The 17,956-nt window shown below is 51.6% G+C and overlaps 1 protein-coding gene across 10 annotated transcripts in view; it reads right to left on the bottom strand.

The window, feature by feature from the left end:
* Trak1 (trafficking kinesin protein 1) overlaps positions 1-17,956 on the bottom strand; it is a 95,214-nt gene that overhangs the window by 52,192 nt on the left and 25,066 nt on the right. For 7 of the 10 annotated variants that reach the window (XM_021234260.2, XM_040739920.1, XM_040739922.1 and 4 more), the window contains exon 2: positions 15,665-15,859. Coding sequence is in view for 8 of the 10 variants with exons in the window: in XM_040739920.1 (XP_040595854.1) it covers positions 15,665-15,859 (195 nt within the window). In the remaining 2 variants the exon portion in view is untranslated. Of the gene's footprint in view, positions 1-2,524; positions 2,838-15,664; positions 15,860-17,956 lie in introns of those variants that run through there. The other 3 variants (XM_013122211.3, XM_040739925.1, XM_021234259.2) reach the window with 3 other exon arrangements.

Below are 17,956 nucleotides of genomic sequence, written 5' to 3'. Positions count from 1 at the left end.
GTCACCTAGAGGGGTCACCTAGAGGGGTCACCTAGAGGGGTCACCTCGCAGGGTTGAGCAAGAGGATTTGCCTCAAGTGGACTCAAGCAAGACATTACCTTTACTTTCGATTGCGAAAGCACAGAAAGGCACAGGACTAGTGCCCTGAGTTGCATATTCCAGTCTCCAGAGCAACCCTGTCCATCATGTGTGAGTCAGGATCTCCAACATAAATGATGACTTCGTATCTTTTCCAGAACACTGACTCACCTTTTGCTATTATTATCATGGGACCTCCCTTGAAGCCTCCCTCAGTATCGATTCAAAGGCCAACTGGTGTGGGGACAGATAAAGCAAGCTCTTAACAATTTGCTGTGTGAGAGATGTTATTTCCAGGCTAACCTGCCTGAAGCCAGGAAGGACCCAACTCCTTAGAAATGGTAGCCCAGGGCCAGGAGAAGGCTCGGTGAATACAAGCGCTCACTGTGCAAGCCTGGTGACCTGAATTCAACCCCTGGGAGCCACACTCGGTGGGAGGAGAGAACTCACTCCGTAAAGCTGCCCTCTGACCTCACAAGGGCACGGGCACATGCATGCCCACACATATACAAGAAGGAGAGCAAGAAATGATGGCTAGACACCCCACATCAGCATGCATACGGCTCCCAATCAGGTAGGTTCTAGGCCCCAGATTCTTTAGTCCTATTTTGCCATGTTTAAATGGCGTTAAGAATATGCTACTTCCTCCAGGCCCAGCAATCCCTCTCCACCCCCCCCCCACGGCCTTCACCCAACAACAGGGTCAAAGTTAAAAGGTCAAACAATCAACTGGCAATCGGTGTGTATTGATCCTGGTGTCGTAAGCTATCCCCTCTTCTGTTTCCTACTTTTGGAAAGGACTCCATCAGGACGCCTGGAGCCAAAGACTCCTCTGAGAACCTGAAGTCATCAAGTCCGACGGCAGGCAGCAGGTGACAACGGGCCTTCCGTGCTCTCCCGATGGGCACAGAGCAGCCGGCTTCACCGAGAAATGCCGGCTTCACTGAGAAATGGATAGAGCGGCCACTGGTCCAGACACTAAGCTCTCCTCCCCAAGAACCCAAGATGGCTCAGGGACACACCCAACTCACCCACTGGAACCAAAGCTCTCTAAGCCAGTGGGACACTGGGGGATGGAATGAACCGACGTCTTAAGAGTCATGGAGCACCGAGAGACCAGCAAATCGCCAAGGAAACTAGAAGGGATCAGTGGCGGCTTCCAAAGAGCAGAACCCCAAACACTGCCTCTCATAGCGTAGTAACAGGATAGGTACTTGTTTTAAAAAAAAAAAAAAAGTATGTAGCCAAGAAAAGAACACCTCCTCCATCCTTTTCCCCCCAACACTACAGGCGCACCCCACTCTCCCCGTTACCCAGAATGCTTTGCGGATCAGACGGACCCATGTGCCAGCCCCACCCACTGCCAAGGTAAAGTTTCTCTGTGCTTTTTAAGAGCATGGCCCCAGAAAGCCTCCTGGGCTCCCTGCTGCAGCCCACGGCCAGGCGTCAGAAGACGGCTCTTTAGCTCACTAACTAGGCCAGTTCCTGGCCCTGCTACATCACACAGGGTCTTCAAATGCAGTTGGGCCTACTGCCATCGGAAACTTCTGAGTCAATTTCGACATTACCTGCGACCGGGCTTGAGGGAGCTTCAGAGGATGTCACCTCTGAAGGACAGACTTCCAGAGGGGACATGCTAATGTCTCTCTTGGTGAAGGCTTGTGATTTAAGGATCATTTGCAAAGAGCGACTAAAGACCAGCGGACCTTACAATCCACAATACTCCCAGCAAGGCCCTTCCTTCGCAATCCATCCCAGAATACCTCTCAACACAGTTCCCCTGTACTTGAAGCCTGCTGACACCTGTCCAGTCACACACCTCAGCCACCAAGCGGCCTCCTCAAAAGTGGGCCACGCCCTCCACACAATCCTAGATGGCCCTAGAAGGGTGATTTCTGTCTTTGCAGCTTCCTGTCGTCTCCTGGGCCCTATCTGTGCGGGGTGCAGCCAGCAAAAATCACACGCTGCTGGGGAAGCGGTTTCCGCCTTCCCCAGCCTCCCCACGCCCTCAGTCCCAAGGTCTGAGCTTAGGAAAGGGCAGCTCCTTCTGGGCCTATCCCCCGGTTACCTCCTGAACGCATGCTTCCAGCCTCTAGTGCCCTGAGCCTGCCACCAGAGCAGAGCACAGGGGACACAAAAAAATTCACCCGACAGACGTCCCAAGCTTGCAAACGCAGCACGCAGCACGCCGAAAGACGCTTATCTCCCCCCCCCATTCCAAGCAAATGATTGTGCATGGCAAGAAACACCCGCCATCGGGAGCCAGCCCTGCCCACCTGCCATCCCCTCTGTCACGCTTGCTGTGCCTTCTGGTGATGCGGGTCCCTGTGCCCCCCATCTCCCCGGGAAAGACTCAGCGCCCCCCCTCCGCCGCGCTCCCCCAGTCCCAGAGATACAATGCCGCTGCTCATCCCGGCGGCTCTCCCTGGGGATGGGGCTTAATTACCGTCTGAGCATTCTTCATAATACCAATCCAGTTCATAGTAATCCGTGTCGGTGAATTTCTGCATAGTCAGTATTCTTGCAGGGGAGGGGACGGACCTCAGGGCGCAATGGATCGTCAAGTCAAAGGCTGCCATGCCTCCCGGCCCTTCCAGGACACCCGGCAGCAGAGCATCCCCGCACACCGCACAACTTGACTGTGCATCTTCTTAATGGTAGTCTGGAGCCAGGGTGGGCGAGGGGGCAGAGGCGAGGAAGACTCTGCAGGGGCGGTGGGCAGAGCCGTGGCGGAGAGACCCCCCCCACCCCGCAAGCCCCGGCTGACGATGAAGCCAGCGCACTGGACAGCGGCCCTGAAAGGGAGTAGCTGGAGCCGTCCAATCCGGACGCCCCGGGGGGTGACGTCAGAGACACACACCACCACCCGCGGCTCCTTCAAGCCTCGCCCCCTGCTCAGCTTTCAATCTCACTGTTGCCTTAGAAACTGGCCAGCTTGGGGGGGGGGGGGGGAATGATACAGAAACGAAGGAAATGTCTTCCAAGGATGCTGGCTGGGAGCAGAGGCGCGGCCAGAAAGGAATGTGGGCGGGGCTTAGAGCTGCTACCTCCTCCGCCCTCTTCCAGGTGCCTAACTAAACCTGGGTCACTGCAGGGAGCTGTTTTTCTGCATCTGAAAAGGGCCACTGTTTAATCTGCAAAGGAACGCTCCCTAGACTTTTCCTTTATTTTAAAACTTACAAACGCCAGTCAGAGAGGCCTTGGATGACCCAGAAAATGAAGTTTCACTCACAGGAGGAGAACGCCATTACAAAGGGCCCGCCGCGTAGGTGTGTGACCAAGAGCGGCAGGCCCTGCGGAGGGAGTGAGCCAGTGGGGTTCTGAGACCACGTAAGGGCACGGGAAAGGTTGGCATCCATTAAAAACAAAACAAAAGAAAGAAAAGAAACACAGTGTATGGGCTTGGCACGCTTAATATGTTTCCTTATAAAAACGAAACACTGGGGGGCAGGAGAGGTGGCTCAGTGGTTAAGAACACTGACTGACTGCTCTTTCAGAGGACCTCCGTTCAATCCCTAGCCCACAGGGCAGCTCACAACTGTTTGTAATTCCAATTCCAGAGAACCCGACACCCGTGGCAAAGCACTAATGCATATAAAATAAAAATTAATAGATTTTATTTAAAAAAATAAAACATTGGATAACAGAACAGAAATTTCTAGACTTACTGTAGGCTAAACTCCACCCCAGAAGCATATTTTTTCCCCTCAGCACTCAAGAGAATTCTTTATGGAAGACTGTCCTTGGCATTCCAGAACATTCCAGCACCCATGACCCTGACCTACTAGACACCCCGTAGCTCCGTCCTCTGATCTCCAAATTTGACACCAAAAATGGCTCTGCCTCCCCCCCCCAAGAAGAAATGCTTCCGCGTGGAAATTCTGAAACCGTAAATGTGTATTTCAATGCTCAACTACGAGAGATTCTGGGAATGAGTCTAAGACATTCTATTGGGTCATTTTTTAAGTCTCTTGAGACTGGGTAGGTGGCTTAATAACCAGAGCGTTTGCTGCTCTTGCCGAAGACCTGGGCTTGGTTCCCAGTCCCCACACCAGGCAGCTCCCAGCCACCTGTGACGCCAGCTCCAGGGGGGTCTGTCTGGTGTCTTCCTTCTCTAGCCTCCATGGGCACACGCACACATGTGATGTACATAAGCTCACGCAGGCACACGCACATAAATAGAAGCAACTTTAACGTGGACAGTGAGTACAAAGAAAGATCAACAAGACCATCTCATTCTATCAGCGTGGGAAGCTCCAGTAGAAACTGAAGGTGGGGCGGGTAAAGAATTAAGAGGGTACGGGGAGCGGGGTGGTGGCGGCTCACACCTTTAATCCCAGCGTTATGAAGGCAGAGGCAGGCAAACCTCTGGGAGAGCAAGGGAAGGCACCAGGTGTTGATCTCTGGATTCACAGGAATGCAAGGGTAGACACAGTTGCGTACATGCGTACAAATAAATAGAAAATAAGAAACAAGAAAATGAAGCCACTTAGAGCCTCGTCAGAATCCCCAGTGAAGCTGCAATTCCTTTCAATTATAGCGGGACACACGGGGCTTAAAGTGGCATGAGTTTCATTAATATTTCTCTATGCCCATCGCCTATACAGACAGAAGCTAACAGGTGGGCGGATGGGGGCATTGCTTCACAGACAGGAGCCTGGGCTGTGGAGTTGGGTGGAGGCTTGGTTCGGGCACCTTGACCAATGTCTCTGACTTTGCTAGAAACACCAGCAATGCCTGTAAGAGGTGAGCCCAGTACCTGCTACAGGGATGGGGCGGGGCTTGAGTTGACGGACACTGGCCTGGGTTTAGGACTAGGCAAGATTCTCACCACTAACTCTCTATACAGGTATGGATCCACGGCTGTAATTAGGGAGGGGAGGCAGAAGCCATGCCCCGTGGATCACAGCAGCAGCAGAGAGGACGGGGTGGGCTGGCTGGGGTCAGAGAACACAGCTGAGCAGCAAAGCAAGGTGGTTTTGACCACAACTTGCACCAAATCCAAGGCTGCACACACTCATTTCGGTGTTTAAAAAGACTGGGGAAGAGGGGTTGGCTGTGCAGATACGAGGACCAGAGTTTGGATTCCTGGCACCGAGCTGAATGAAAAAAGTCAGGCAGGTGGAGAGGCCCAGCTGTAACCCTGGCGCTCTAAAGATGAAGAAAGGGATCCTTAGGCTACCTAGACTAGCCGAACAGACCAGCTCCTGGTTCAGTGAAAGATCCTATCTTAGTCAGGGTTTCTGTTGGTGAACAGACACCATGACCATGGTAACTCCTATAAAGGAGAACATTTAATTGGGCGGATTACATTTTTAGAGGTTTGGTCCATTATCATCATGGTCTGACACGGCGGCGTGCAGGCAGACACGGTGCTGGAGAAGGAGCTCAGAGCCCTACGTCTTGACCCACAGGAAACAGGAAATGGGCTGAGTGTCATACTGAGTGAAGGTTGAGCAAAGGACACCTCAGAGTCTACCCCCACAGTGACACACTTCCTCCAACAAGACCACACCTACCCCAACAAGCCCCACCTCCTAATAGTGCCACTCCCTATGAGCTTATGGGACTCAATTACATTCAAACTGCCACACACCCAGATTAAGTAATAAAGTAGAGACTGATCAAGGAAGACAACCAATGTCAACCTCTGGTCTCCACATGCATGCACACACACACATATGCATGTGCACCTACACACATGTGCCACACGTTAACATATCATACGAGGAACAGAGCATGAGCACATGTGTTCTCTCTCTCTCTTACACACACACATACACACACATATGCATGTGCACCTACACACATGTTAACATACCATACTGAGGAACAGAGCATGAGCACATGTGCTCTCTCTCTCTCTCTCTCTCTCTCTCTCTCTGTCTGTCTGTCTGTCTGTCTCTCTCTCTCTCTCTCACACACATACACACACATATGCATGTGTACCTACACACATGTTAACATACCATACTGAGGAACAGAGCATGAGCACATGTGCGCTCTCTCTCTCTTTCTCTTTCTCTTTCTCTTTCTCTTTCTCTCTCTCTCTCTCTCTCTCTCTCTCTCTCTCTCTCTCTCTCTCTCTCACACACACACACACACACACACACACACGCGCGCGCGCGCGGGAGAGGGGGAGTTTGGGGGCATGACGGACATCAGGAGTCTTAGTCACTCTCCATCTCAGATATATTGAGACAGTGTCTCTCATTAGAACCAGAGCTCTAGCTTCTGCTAGCTGAGCCAGCCGCTTGCTCCAGGGATCCCTGGTTCCCACCTGCCGAGAACTGGGGGGTGGCGGGTCTGTATCTGGCTTCTGAGGCTTCTAATTCAGGTTCTCGTGCACGAGCAGAAAGCGCATCATCCCTGAGCCACCTCCCACATCTTCGCTGCGACTTCTTGATATTGAAAAGAAACACTGCTTCCAGGTTTGCCATGGCGAGGCCTGGCAAAGACAGCCCCTCCCCTACAACAACAGTGCATGGGCATTTCGGTACCCTTGCTGGGGTCAGGGGACGCTCAAGCGCCCTGCAGAGCTGCTGGCTCCGTAAGCCCAGGGTCTGAGGAAGAGGTCTCGGGAAGAGAGAACGGACGAAGCCTCGACTGGACCACACCGTGACGATGTAAATACAATTATTTTTCATGGGACCAGGTGGTGTTAGCGAAAGGCATGACACCTCAGTGGATATCCAGAGAAAGGGGAGCAGGGAGCACGCCAACGGATACGCACGGGGCGGAAGACTAGCAGCTACTTTAATCCATCTTAGGAAGTCGGGTGGGTGGACCTCGCCACCCCGTTCCCGCTACCCACCCTTCTGGAGGACTGTTCAATGCATCTCTGCGCAGGGTGGCTGTGAACGCAACGGCGTATGTGGATGAGGACACAGGTTATCAGGAACAGAAAAGCCTGGCATGGTGGGTGTAGGTAACACCCAGACAGGAGGAGGGTCAGAGCCAGAGCAGCAAGATAGTGGATTACCCAGAAGGCTACAGAGGAGCGCAGACTGACTGCCCCACATGGGGTGGGGAGGGGTAAATTCTTGAGGTGAGAGGGTGAAGAACCCAGGTTGACACCGGCAGATCCCAATGTGGATCCCAGGATAGTGGACTTAAGGTTGGGACAGTGGGTTGTGGCACAGCATTCAGGTGCAAGTCCTGTGTCTCTTCAGAGAACACCAGACTGGGGGTTGAAGATCTGTGTGAAGGTTTACCTCCTGGGCCATCGAGACGGTTCAGTGGAGGAAAGCCACTTAGCCTGACAGCCCGAGTTCAATCGCTGGGACACACGCACATGGTGGAGAGGAGGACCGATTTCACTGGTGTCCTCTGACCCCCACCCCACCCCCAGAGAGAGAAAGACAGAGAAAATGTAGTTTAAAAGAAAAAAATTACCAATGGAATCTATGGGTCTCAGTTTAAATGTTCAAGATGGCATCGTCCTAAGTTAAAGGGGACCAAATCCAACGGCAGGTTGGCCAAGTCAGAGGGCAGAGTGAGCAGTGTCTCACAGGAGCAGGGGAGCGATGAGGTCTTCCTCAGAGCACCCTGAATGAGAAATCATGGCTCCCTGGACACTGCGCTCCTGACCTTCAGAAACATGAATTATCAAATGAGGAATGACGCTTGAAGGGCCATGCTCAAACCTCAGTACCAGGAGCCCTGCTGCAGGTTATCCTCGGGGTCCCAAGCCCCCTCTGCAATGCACTCCCAGGCTCCAGGCTCCGCCCTGTAGACAGCACAACCGTCTTTGCCCATACCCAGCTGGAGCCAGGAGGCTTGAGGAGAAGAGGGGGAGGGCGTGACCAGAGAGAGGGCTTGCCGTCACTCAGCAGTCTAGTTTTCTCACTCCCGTCTTCAGTGCTCAAAATGTCACTCACGGCCAGCCGGTGAGGCCTCACGGCAGAAGGCAGGCTGCAAGGACCAGCCTGCTGTCAGCTGCTCCTTCCACTGAGGGCCCTGATGCTAATGACAGCCACCCAGAGACCCAGGCACTGGGCTTTGCCCCCTCTCCAGTTGCAGGTGCTTCTACAAATGGCAGCTTCCGCCCCTGCCTTCCCTGGCGGCGGTGAGGTGGCCACTGGGAGCGTAGGGAAGTGAATGCATCTTGGTGTGGTTGGTAAGAAGCCCAAGTGGGCCTGAGCTCACCACCTGTCGGCACAGACGGTCTGAGGGGAGAAAGCTCATGCCCGTGGCCAGCATGGCACACAGCTGATGCCATCGCGTCAAAACACACACACAAACCACGGGTTCAGAAGACCCCAAACCCCACTCCTGCCCAAACCCTGCTGAGCAGTGGTAGCCGGGGAGAGTGGAAGAGAAAGCCCAGCAGTCGTGGTGGTCTCCCACCCGAGCTGGGTCCAGCTCCGTCTCAAACATGCAGGGTTAGCACCAGGAGAAAACAATCTACACAGCACAGCTTGCCAGCCATGTTGTTCATGAGCAGAAAAAGATATTGTTGGAGTCTGGTTTGATCAAGAAAGAGGAAAGACAGCCAGATGACAGACTGGGACCACGAGTGTGGGCCGCGCTCCAGACACTGCGCCCGGGAGTCTGGGGGCAGCCAGGCATTCTCACACGTGGTGACTTTCGATCACCTCCCCTGATGGGGAACTCCATCCTCTCAGCACCCGTGCCCAGGCCCACAGCGGGATGGAGTGGCTAACATGTGCACGGTGATGGTGGCAGGGCCACACCGCTCAGGGCCTGCACCAAAGCGCTCTCTGCTGGAAGAGTGCGGCAGCGCAGCCAGGATGCCAGAGAGTGATGTCCCAGAGGCCACTGTCCTCACTTTCCCCTCCTCGAACCTGCACACGCCACAGTCCTGGGTGAGGACCAGGAGATCTCAAAGCGGCAGAGATGTGTCCACCTCCTCAGCCAGAAAACCTCGGCAGGGGCTCAAGCTCCGTGCCTACCCTGACCACACTCACTGGTTGGGTTTCTTCACAGTGAAAGCAAACACTAGGCCGACTCTCTGAAACCTATTTGCCTGGGGATCTGCTCTTTCCCAGGTCACCTCAGAGGCAGGGTGGTCAGCAGACCCTGGTGTGACACAGAGTCCCTCCTTGGATCCAAGTGTGTTAACCACAGGGTGCTGGAGAAGAGCGAGGCATGGGAGCATGTCCACCTGACAACAAACATGCGCCCTTTCCGCTTGGTGCCCGCTGAATGGCCCGTGACTGATCTACAGCACACAGGACACCGGCGGACCACACGAGGTAGCTGGACGTCACAGAGCAATGACAAGAAGCTGCGTCCGGCTGTGTGTAATGTGCTATGTGAGCGAGGGAAACAGAATTCTGTTGAATAAATAATTTGTAAGTTGGCAAGCTTTTAACACATCCTAACCCTGAGGTCTTGGAGAACTGAGCTCTGCCTTTTGTGTTTTACCAAGTGTTACCCTTGAGTTTCTCTCCCCCTTTTGGCTGTTCTGGGAGCAAGCGGGGCATGGCCAGGTGAACGTCAGCATCCCTTTTTTGGTGTGTCACTTTGGGGAAGCTTCGTAACGTCTCTGGTTCCTGGGATCCTCAGCTACGGGGCAGGGACAGCAGAAACAAGGGTGAGGCGGCCCTGCCCACAGGAAGTGATGTGTGAGGACCTGTTCAGCCATCTGACCTCCGATGTCCATTCTGGAGCACACGGGCACTCTGTGAGCCATTCCTGGTCTCCGAATTTCTCAGGGTCATCGGAAGTTAGCTGGGGAAGGGCCGAAGCGACTGTGAAAAGGTCACCAAAGCCACTCACAAAGGAAGATGGGAAAGTTTCCCTCTCATCAGCCAGAGGTGGGGACCGAGCCTTACCCCAAACATGACAGCCAGGAAGAATCTACTCCGGTTGCACAAGAAGATGCAACTAACTACTGGTTTCTCACCTTGGGGAGCCCTGCACCCCCAACTCACCCACAACTGAGGCTACAGCTCTACACAATGCCGGTAGTGGACCTAGGAGGGAACAAGAGGACAATGTCTCCTCAGCCAGCACACAGGTGGCCTGACACGGTGACTCACTGTGCTGAGTCACGAATCACCTGGGCTACGGATGTGTAAACACACACACACACACACACACACACACACACACACACACAAGACCCAGACAGGGCCGGGATGATGGCGCAGGAGATACAGCGCCTGCTGTGAAGAAGACACAAGGGAGGCCTCAGCTCAATTCCTGGCTCCTACACCAAAAGCCAGGAGTGCTGGCACACAGCTGCCCTCCCAGCTCTGTGCAAGAGGGGAGAGGAGGATCCCGGGGGCCCCCTGAACAGATAGGCTGAGACAGCGATCTCCCAGTGTGATGGGGAAGCCCTGCGTATATGTCAATAAAGCAGTGTTGGCCAATAGGGAAGCAAGATAGGTAGGACTAGGAATTGAGGAGGACTCTGGGTAGGAGAAACATAGGGAGTCATCATGTAGCCCGCCAGAGAAGTAAGATGTCCTTCCTGTAAGAGAAATACTTAGATGGGTTAAATACTTAAGTCAGAGCTAGCCAGTAAGAAACAAGCAAGGCCAACAGCTTCATAATTAAATTCAGCGTCTTATGTGTTATTTGGGGACTGCAACGCGGCAGAGCCCAGGCGACTGGCAGGGAAAAACCAAAGTTGCTGGCAAGGAAAAGGCTTCTCTCTACATCAGTGCAGTGGGAGACCCTGTCTCAAAACGTCAGGTGGGCTGGGCCTGGCGGCGCACACCTTTAACCCTAGCTTTGGAGGCTGAGGAAGGTGAATCTCTTCCAGGCTGGCAAAGGACACACTATGTCTTAGGCTGGGTTATATTTCTGTGAAGAGACACCATGACCAGGGCAGGTCTTATAAAGGAAAACACTTAATTGGGGCTGGCTTACTCAGAGGGTTGATCTATTATCATCATGGTGGACATGGTGCTGAGAGTTCTACATCTGGATCTGCAGGCAGCAGGAACAGACAGTGAACCACTGGGCCTGGCTTGAGCTTCTGAGAACTCAAAGCCCACCCCCAGTGACACACTTCCTCCAACTAAGGAAGCCACCCCTTTTCCAACATGGCCACGCCTCCTAATACCACTCCCTCAGGGCCTACAGGGGTCATTTTCATAGAAACCACCACACAGTGAGACCCTGTCTCAGAAACACCAACAAAAAAAAAAAAACAAACATATGCTGGAGATGGATAGACGAAGATAATGCCAACCTCTAGCCTCTACATGAACATACATGCACACACACACACACACATGAACACACACGTATGAACACACAAATACCACACAAAAGTTTTTCAAAAGGTAAGGCCAGGCATGGTGGCGCATGCCTTTAACCCCAGAACTCGGGGGACAGAAACAAGCGAATCTCTTTGAGTTCTGGGCCAGCCAGGGCTACAGAGTGAAACACTGTCTTGAGAATAAACAACAAACAAAGAAATAAAAAAAACCAGGGCACCAGACAGAGCAGCGCCCCTAACTTGTGACTTCTACACACCACCTGCATGTCTGTCTGTGTAAAGGGAAACAGCTGTGTCTTCCTAGTTACTAAAACCCAAGGACAGCCAAAGCCATGACATAAGAGCTACCTAATAAACTCAGCTAAATAACAAGGGCTATCGTGCTGGGAACAATACCCACGACTTCATCCGGTGATGGGGAGAGGCACATTTCACTGTGTCCGCCCACTGCTGTGTGGCGTACAAACACTGGTGACAAAGTTGCATGCCCTGATGCTGACACCTGCCTTGTCTGCCAGTCTGACCATGAGGGATAATGCTCCCTTTCGGCCAGAAGTTAATGCAAATAACTAAATTCACAAAACTCTAAACTTTCTTTACAGACCATTTGGGGGCTGGAGGGCTTCAGTTTTAAGTCTTGCATTTCAAAGTCAATGAATGCCTGGTTGATCAACTGAGATGCTTTTTGAAAAGTATTTCTGCTGTGGAATGATCCTCTTGTACACTGTAAAGATCTTTCAATGGAACGGGTTTAATAAAACACTGATTGGCCAGTAGCTGGGCAGGAAGTTAGGCAGGAAAGGAACTCTGAAAATGCTTGGAAGGAGAAGAGCGGAGTCAGGAGGCTCCAGCATATGCAGACTGAGGAAAGGTACCAAGCCACATGGCTAAACATAGATAAAAACTACGGGTTAATTTAAGTGTAAGAGCTAGTTAGTGATAAGCCTGAGCTACTGGTAGAGCATTTATAAGCAATATTAAGACTCCAAGTCAGTTATTTGGGAAGCAGGGGCTGGGTATTTGGGAGGTTCTGGCAAGACAGAAACTTCTGCCTGATGTGGGATGCCTTCTGTACACTGCAAATAAGTGTTTCTTTTATTGGTTGATGGATAAAGATGCTTTGGCCTATGGTAGAGCCATAGGTGGGAAATCCAGGCAGAGATACAGGGAGAAGGAAGGCGGTGTTGGGAGAAGTCACCATCCAGCTGCCAAAGGAGAAGATGTTCGAGCAACACCTATAAGCCACGTCCATGTAGAAATACACAGATTAATTGAAACGGGTTAGTTTAAATGTAAGTGATAGTCAATAATAAGCCTGAGCCACCGGCCCAACCATTATAATTAATATTAAGTCTCTGAGTGATTATTTTATAAGCGGATGTGGGCAGGAGAGAAACATCCAGATATATATAGCTGCCTAGAGATTTCTTTTAAGTTGTATGTGTTTATACATCTGTGGGTGTATACATTTGTGAGTGCAGTTCCCACAGAGTCCAAAAGAGGGCGCCCAATCCTGCGGAGGAGTTGTGAGTCACCTGAAGTGTGTGCTGGGACTACACTCAGGTCCTCTGTAAGAGAAGTGAGTGCTCCTAACTGCAGATCTACCTCTCCACATGGATTAAGACACTTAACACGTAGTCATCTAGCAGTAAGCAGAGAATCCACAGGAGGCACTAACCAACGGGACCCGGACACGCCCAACTGCAGGCCCTTTTAAGGTCTGCTCCTCGCTCTTGTGTTCCGCACTGCGGTACCACTGGTGACTCTAAAATTCTTTTGGGTTTTCTTACACATATAACTAAAAACAAATGAGAGGCGAATCCCAGTTTGAGTCTCCTGGTAAAAAAAGAACTGCGCGCCGGTGCTAGATCAAAGTAGCCTTGCCTGCCTGCAGATGTTTCATAGGGACGCAACAGGTCAGTTCTGCGACCGTCCTGTAAAATGGCCTGGTGCTGCCATGAATGACACTCCAGTTACACTGCTGCGTGCGTTCATGGCTAATCATTGTGTGTGAGGAGGGACCAGGAGCCTCCCGTGGCAGGGACAGCAGCCAGGCTCTGTCATAAGAGCAAGTCACATAACAGACTTCCCCAGAAATAATTGCTTCAAATCATACTGTGGACTTCTATAGTAGAATCACACACACACACACACACACACACACACACACACACACACACACACACAGAACCCACAAGAAAAGTGACTCAGCTTCCCATGCGCAATCCCAGCTGGGGCACTTGCCCCGGCTAAGCACAACTGACTTGTTATGGGAATTCTTTGTACCTATAGCTTTGGGGTACTGGCCTTAGGGCATGGCCTGGTGCTTTGTGAGGACTGAAAAGCTGGAGGAGAGAGCGTGCTCAGCCTAGCTCACGCTTGGTGTGGTAGAAGACCCACGCGGTGGAGAGGCGGTGAGGGATCAGCCTCTCGCTGGAGTTCGTCTTTCCATTGAACCCCTTAATAAACGGGTTATTAAACTGTTTGCAAATTCTCCATTGAACCCCTTAATAAATGGGTTATTATACTGTTTGTAAATTCTTGCTTCATTGGCTCATGAAGAACTTCTGGCCCGCTGAGAGGCACCTAAGATGACACTAGGCATGGGATTATCCTATTTTTGTTCTTATTGGCACCGGTCATCAGCAGTGCTCAGAAAGACACTGTGTGTGGATTGCACCGAGGATAAACTCACAGGTCGATTCAACATAATTACTTTCTTATTAGCATCCAATATAGAGAACCTGTAGAATAGCCCTGCACACACCCTAAAGTGGAGGCTTTTAGTTCCAATTTGCTTATTGTAAATGATCTCGGAAATTGGAAAGACTGGTCTACGGTAGTGAAAAGTAACACACAGAAAGCCCAGCCACGTACTGCAAGCTGGTTCTCAGTGGCATTATCTCCAGAGAAGCAGGTTGGTGTGTGTCTTTAAAAGGGAATGGCATGCTGACATACAGATACACAAACGAGAAACACACGTGTATTAAATGACGAAGAAGACATTAACGTCATCTTAAGATATTTTAAATCGTTCACATACGTGTGTGCACGTGTGTATGCAGCAGGCATGTGGATGAGTACAGGTTTCCTGAAGCTGGAGTTGAAGAGAGCTGAAGATGGACGGATGTGAGTCACCCAACATGGGTGCTGGAAACTGAGCACTGGTCTCCTAGAAGAGCAGCTACCTCCTAACTGTTCAGAGATCTCTCCAGACCCATGACATGTGCGCTTCTAAAGAACGGAAGTACGGTGACGGAGGGGAGCTCCATGGCAGAGCACTAGCCAAGCATGCTGGAGGCTCTGGATTCATCCTACCATGGTCAAAAGCAGAGCACCACGTATCGCCTGCTGTGGTGGTGCCCTCTGAGCATTTGGGAGGCTGGGGCAGGAGGGTCATGCCAAGTTTCAGGCAAGCCTGGACTACATAGGAAGTTCCAGGCCATCCTGGGCTACCTGGTGAGACTCTGCCCCCTCCTAAAACACAATTATTTTTAAAAGGCACCCCTTTAAGAACTGGGTGCACAGCGAATTGGTAGAGTACTTGGTAAGTGCCTAGCATGTACAAGACTCTTGGTTCAAATCCCAGCACCGAGAGAATAAAAGAGGAGGAGGAAGGAGGAATGGAGATCAGCTGTCACCTGAATAATCAGTGGTAACAATAAACATTAACTTTTAAAATCATCGTCCTCCGTCGGCAGTACTGTGCGCTCCCTCTCTCTCTCCCTCTCTCTCTCTCTCTCTCTCCCTCTCTCTCTCTCTCTCCCTCCCTCCCTCCCTCCCTCCCTCTCCGGGGATCCCTAGCTCTAGGATCACCCCCTAGGTAGCATCTCTGCCACCCAGTGGCATAACTTTACGCTGCAACGGTTTGACTCCTGGAATCCCAGCTTAGCCAGTTGATCCTGGTACAGGCCTTGTTATGGCTACACCGAAGGAAGTGGCCTAGATTTCCACGTGACATTTGTTGTAAAATACAAACAGACTAATTCCCCGTGGGGTTTATAGAGGGAAAGGATGGGTGGTTCACATCTGTAACTCCAGTTCTAGAGCACCCAACGCCCTCTCTGGCCTCCTCAGGCACTGCATGAAATATGAGGCACATACCAACAGGCAGGCAGACACACACATAAAATAATGCACAATAAGTATAACAGATAATTGTTTTTATAGCTTTACGTTATTCTGCATGGCTCAAATAAGAACGCTTGGTCCCCACTACTCACCCAGACCAAGAAGACCCTTAACATGGCTAACCCACTGCTAAGGCCATGTCCCCCTTGGCCGCCCTTCCACATAGACGTCAGGCCCGTCACACAATGCCTCGTGGCAGACCTGACCTGGGGCCCTGCTCGTCACACTGCTCCCGTAGGTGAGGCGCCAGCTACTTACGGAAGTATTTTAGCGTCTCTTCAATCTGCTCGGTTGTGAGGTCGATGTTAGCGTCTGGGGAAATGAGAGGCGTATGCAGCCAGTCATCGTGGTCGTAACCGTAGATGGTGTCAGCTCTCAGCTTGTAATGGGGCAACTGCTCCTCCAGCAGGCTAATGATCTCAACTTCGGGAAGGTTGGTGCTGTTGCACACGTCTAGAGAAAAGAAGACGGAGGAGTAAGTGTGGCCTTAGAGCTAACACGCTGCCGCCCGTGCCTTGTCACCCGCCTGTAGCATGCAAAATGCAGGCAAGGGCACGTCAGGGTCTTTTCTAATTTGAATTCGACTCCCAGGATTTGGAATCGCACCATGGTGCAGGTAGAAACTGAGCATAGCTTAGAACCCTGTACAGCCGAGTGTGGTGTCTTAGTTGGGGTGACTACGGCTGTGAAGAACATCATGAACAAACAGCTCCTCTTCAAAAGCAGTGAGGGCGGGAGATCAAGAGGACAGGAACCTGGAGGCAGCGGCCGGTGCCGAAGCCGTGGAGGGAGCTGCTCACTGGCTTGCTTCCCGTGGATTTCTCAGCCTGCTTTCTCGTAGAACCCAAGACCACCAGCCAAGGTATGACCCCTCCCTCCTACCAACCACTAACTACAGGAAATGCCTACAAGCCTGCCTGCAGCCCAGCTTTATGGAGGCGGTTTCTTCCTGTTTTTTTTTAACTTACAATTATTATATATACAGTGTTCTGTCTGCATGTAACCCTGCAGGCCAGAAGAGGGCACCAGATCTCATGATAAGATGGTTGGGAATTGAACTCAGAACCTCTGGAAGAGCAGCCAGAGCTCTTAACCTCTGAGCCATCTCTCCAGCCCCCAGAGGCGTTTTCTTAATTGAGGTTCCCTACTCTCTGATGACTTTAGCTTGTGCCAAGTTGACATAAAGCTGTCCGGCGCATGTGGTGGCTGTGATTGACAGCCACTAATTGTTATTTCAAAATAATCAGTAGAGACGATTTTAAAGGATCCCAACATCATGAAATGATAGGTGCCTATTTAAAAGTAATGGATAAACCAATAGTGTGACTGATTCTATATACTATAGGAATGTGCTAAACGGTGACAATGTATCCATAAACATGCACAATTTGTTATGAGTCAACAAAGACTAGTATTTTTGTTTTGTTTTGTTTTTGAGACAGGGTTTTTCTGTGTAGCTCTGGCTATCCTGGAACTCACTCTGTAGACCAGGCTGGCCTCGAACTCACAGAGATCCGCCTGCCTCTGCCTCCCGAGTGCTGGGATTAAAGGCGTGCACCACCATGCCTGGCAGAGACTAACATTGAAAAATTAGAATTCTGTGTGTTGACTGCAAAGATCTTCCCATAGTAGCACCTACAATTGAGTGCCTACTGTGTGACAAGGGAGACCGGCATTTCATCTTCCAAGTTTTACATCCACAGCCCTTTTGCTGTCTTCTCTCAAGCACTCACTCTGGAGCCAACCCAGTGACCATCTAACCAATGTACCCAATTGCTTCCGCTGTGTTCACCACCTGTGCCATCCCCGTCAGAGAATCTGTCCCGCATTTAACTCATTGATCCCCCTAGCCACTCCATCATCATCTATCCAATCATTCTCTCTCCCCCCTTCTTCATCCCACTCAACACATCCCGCCATCCGCCCACCCTTCCTCGGGCTCCTCCAGCCACCCACCCATCGCTTCTTCTTCATCATCCACCCCTCCACCCACTCACTCTCCCTTTCCTCTCCTCTTTCTTCCATAAGTCATCTACCATTCATCTATACATGCATACATTCTTCTGTCCGTCATTCTATCCACCCACCCACCCACCCACCCATCCATCCATCCACCCACCCATCCATCTGTGCATCCACCAATCATGTCTTGAATACCAGAGACACAGGACCTTCACAGAGCTCCTCACACAGCGGTGCTCCCTCCCGTGAGGCCCATCCTCCCAGGCACAGCTGGAACAGAACTCCTTCCTACACCCTCAAGCCTCGTCAGAACCACTGTTCTGGTAGTAGGTTCCATGTTCTGAGTGCTGCAGCCCAGCTCATGGGGCTGCACGGTGGCAATCTTTCACACACAGGTGTCCTGGATTTGCCGCTGGACCCCACAGCTCCAGGTCTGCTGCGGTCAGAGGGGAGCGTGGCAAAGCCGGGACGGTGTGGTAGGTGCTTTCCTGATGCTGTGGCCAAAAACCTGACAAGAACCAACCTAAGGAGGAAGCGTTTACAGTACGATGAGCGACTCCCTCTTCTCACTACACTGCGAGGACTCTG

This window comes from Mesocricetus auratus, unplaced genomic scaffold (assembly GCF_017639785.1).
Source record: "Mesocricetus auratus isolate SY011 unplaced genomic scaffold, BCM_Maur_2.0 Super-Scaffold_100691, whole genome shotgun sequence".
NCBI classification, from domain to species: Eukaryota; Metazoa; Chordata; class Mammalia; order Rodentia; family Cricetidae; genus Mesocricetus; species Mesocricetus auratus.
Note: the sequence above shows the minus strand (reverse complement) of the source record. Positions and strands in the feature narration are given on the sequence as shown.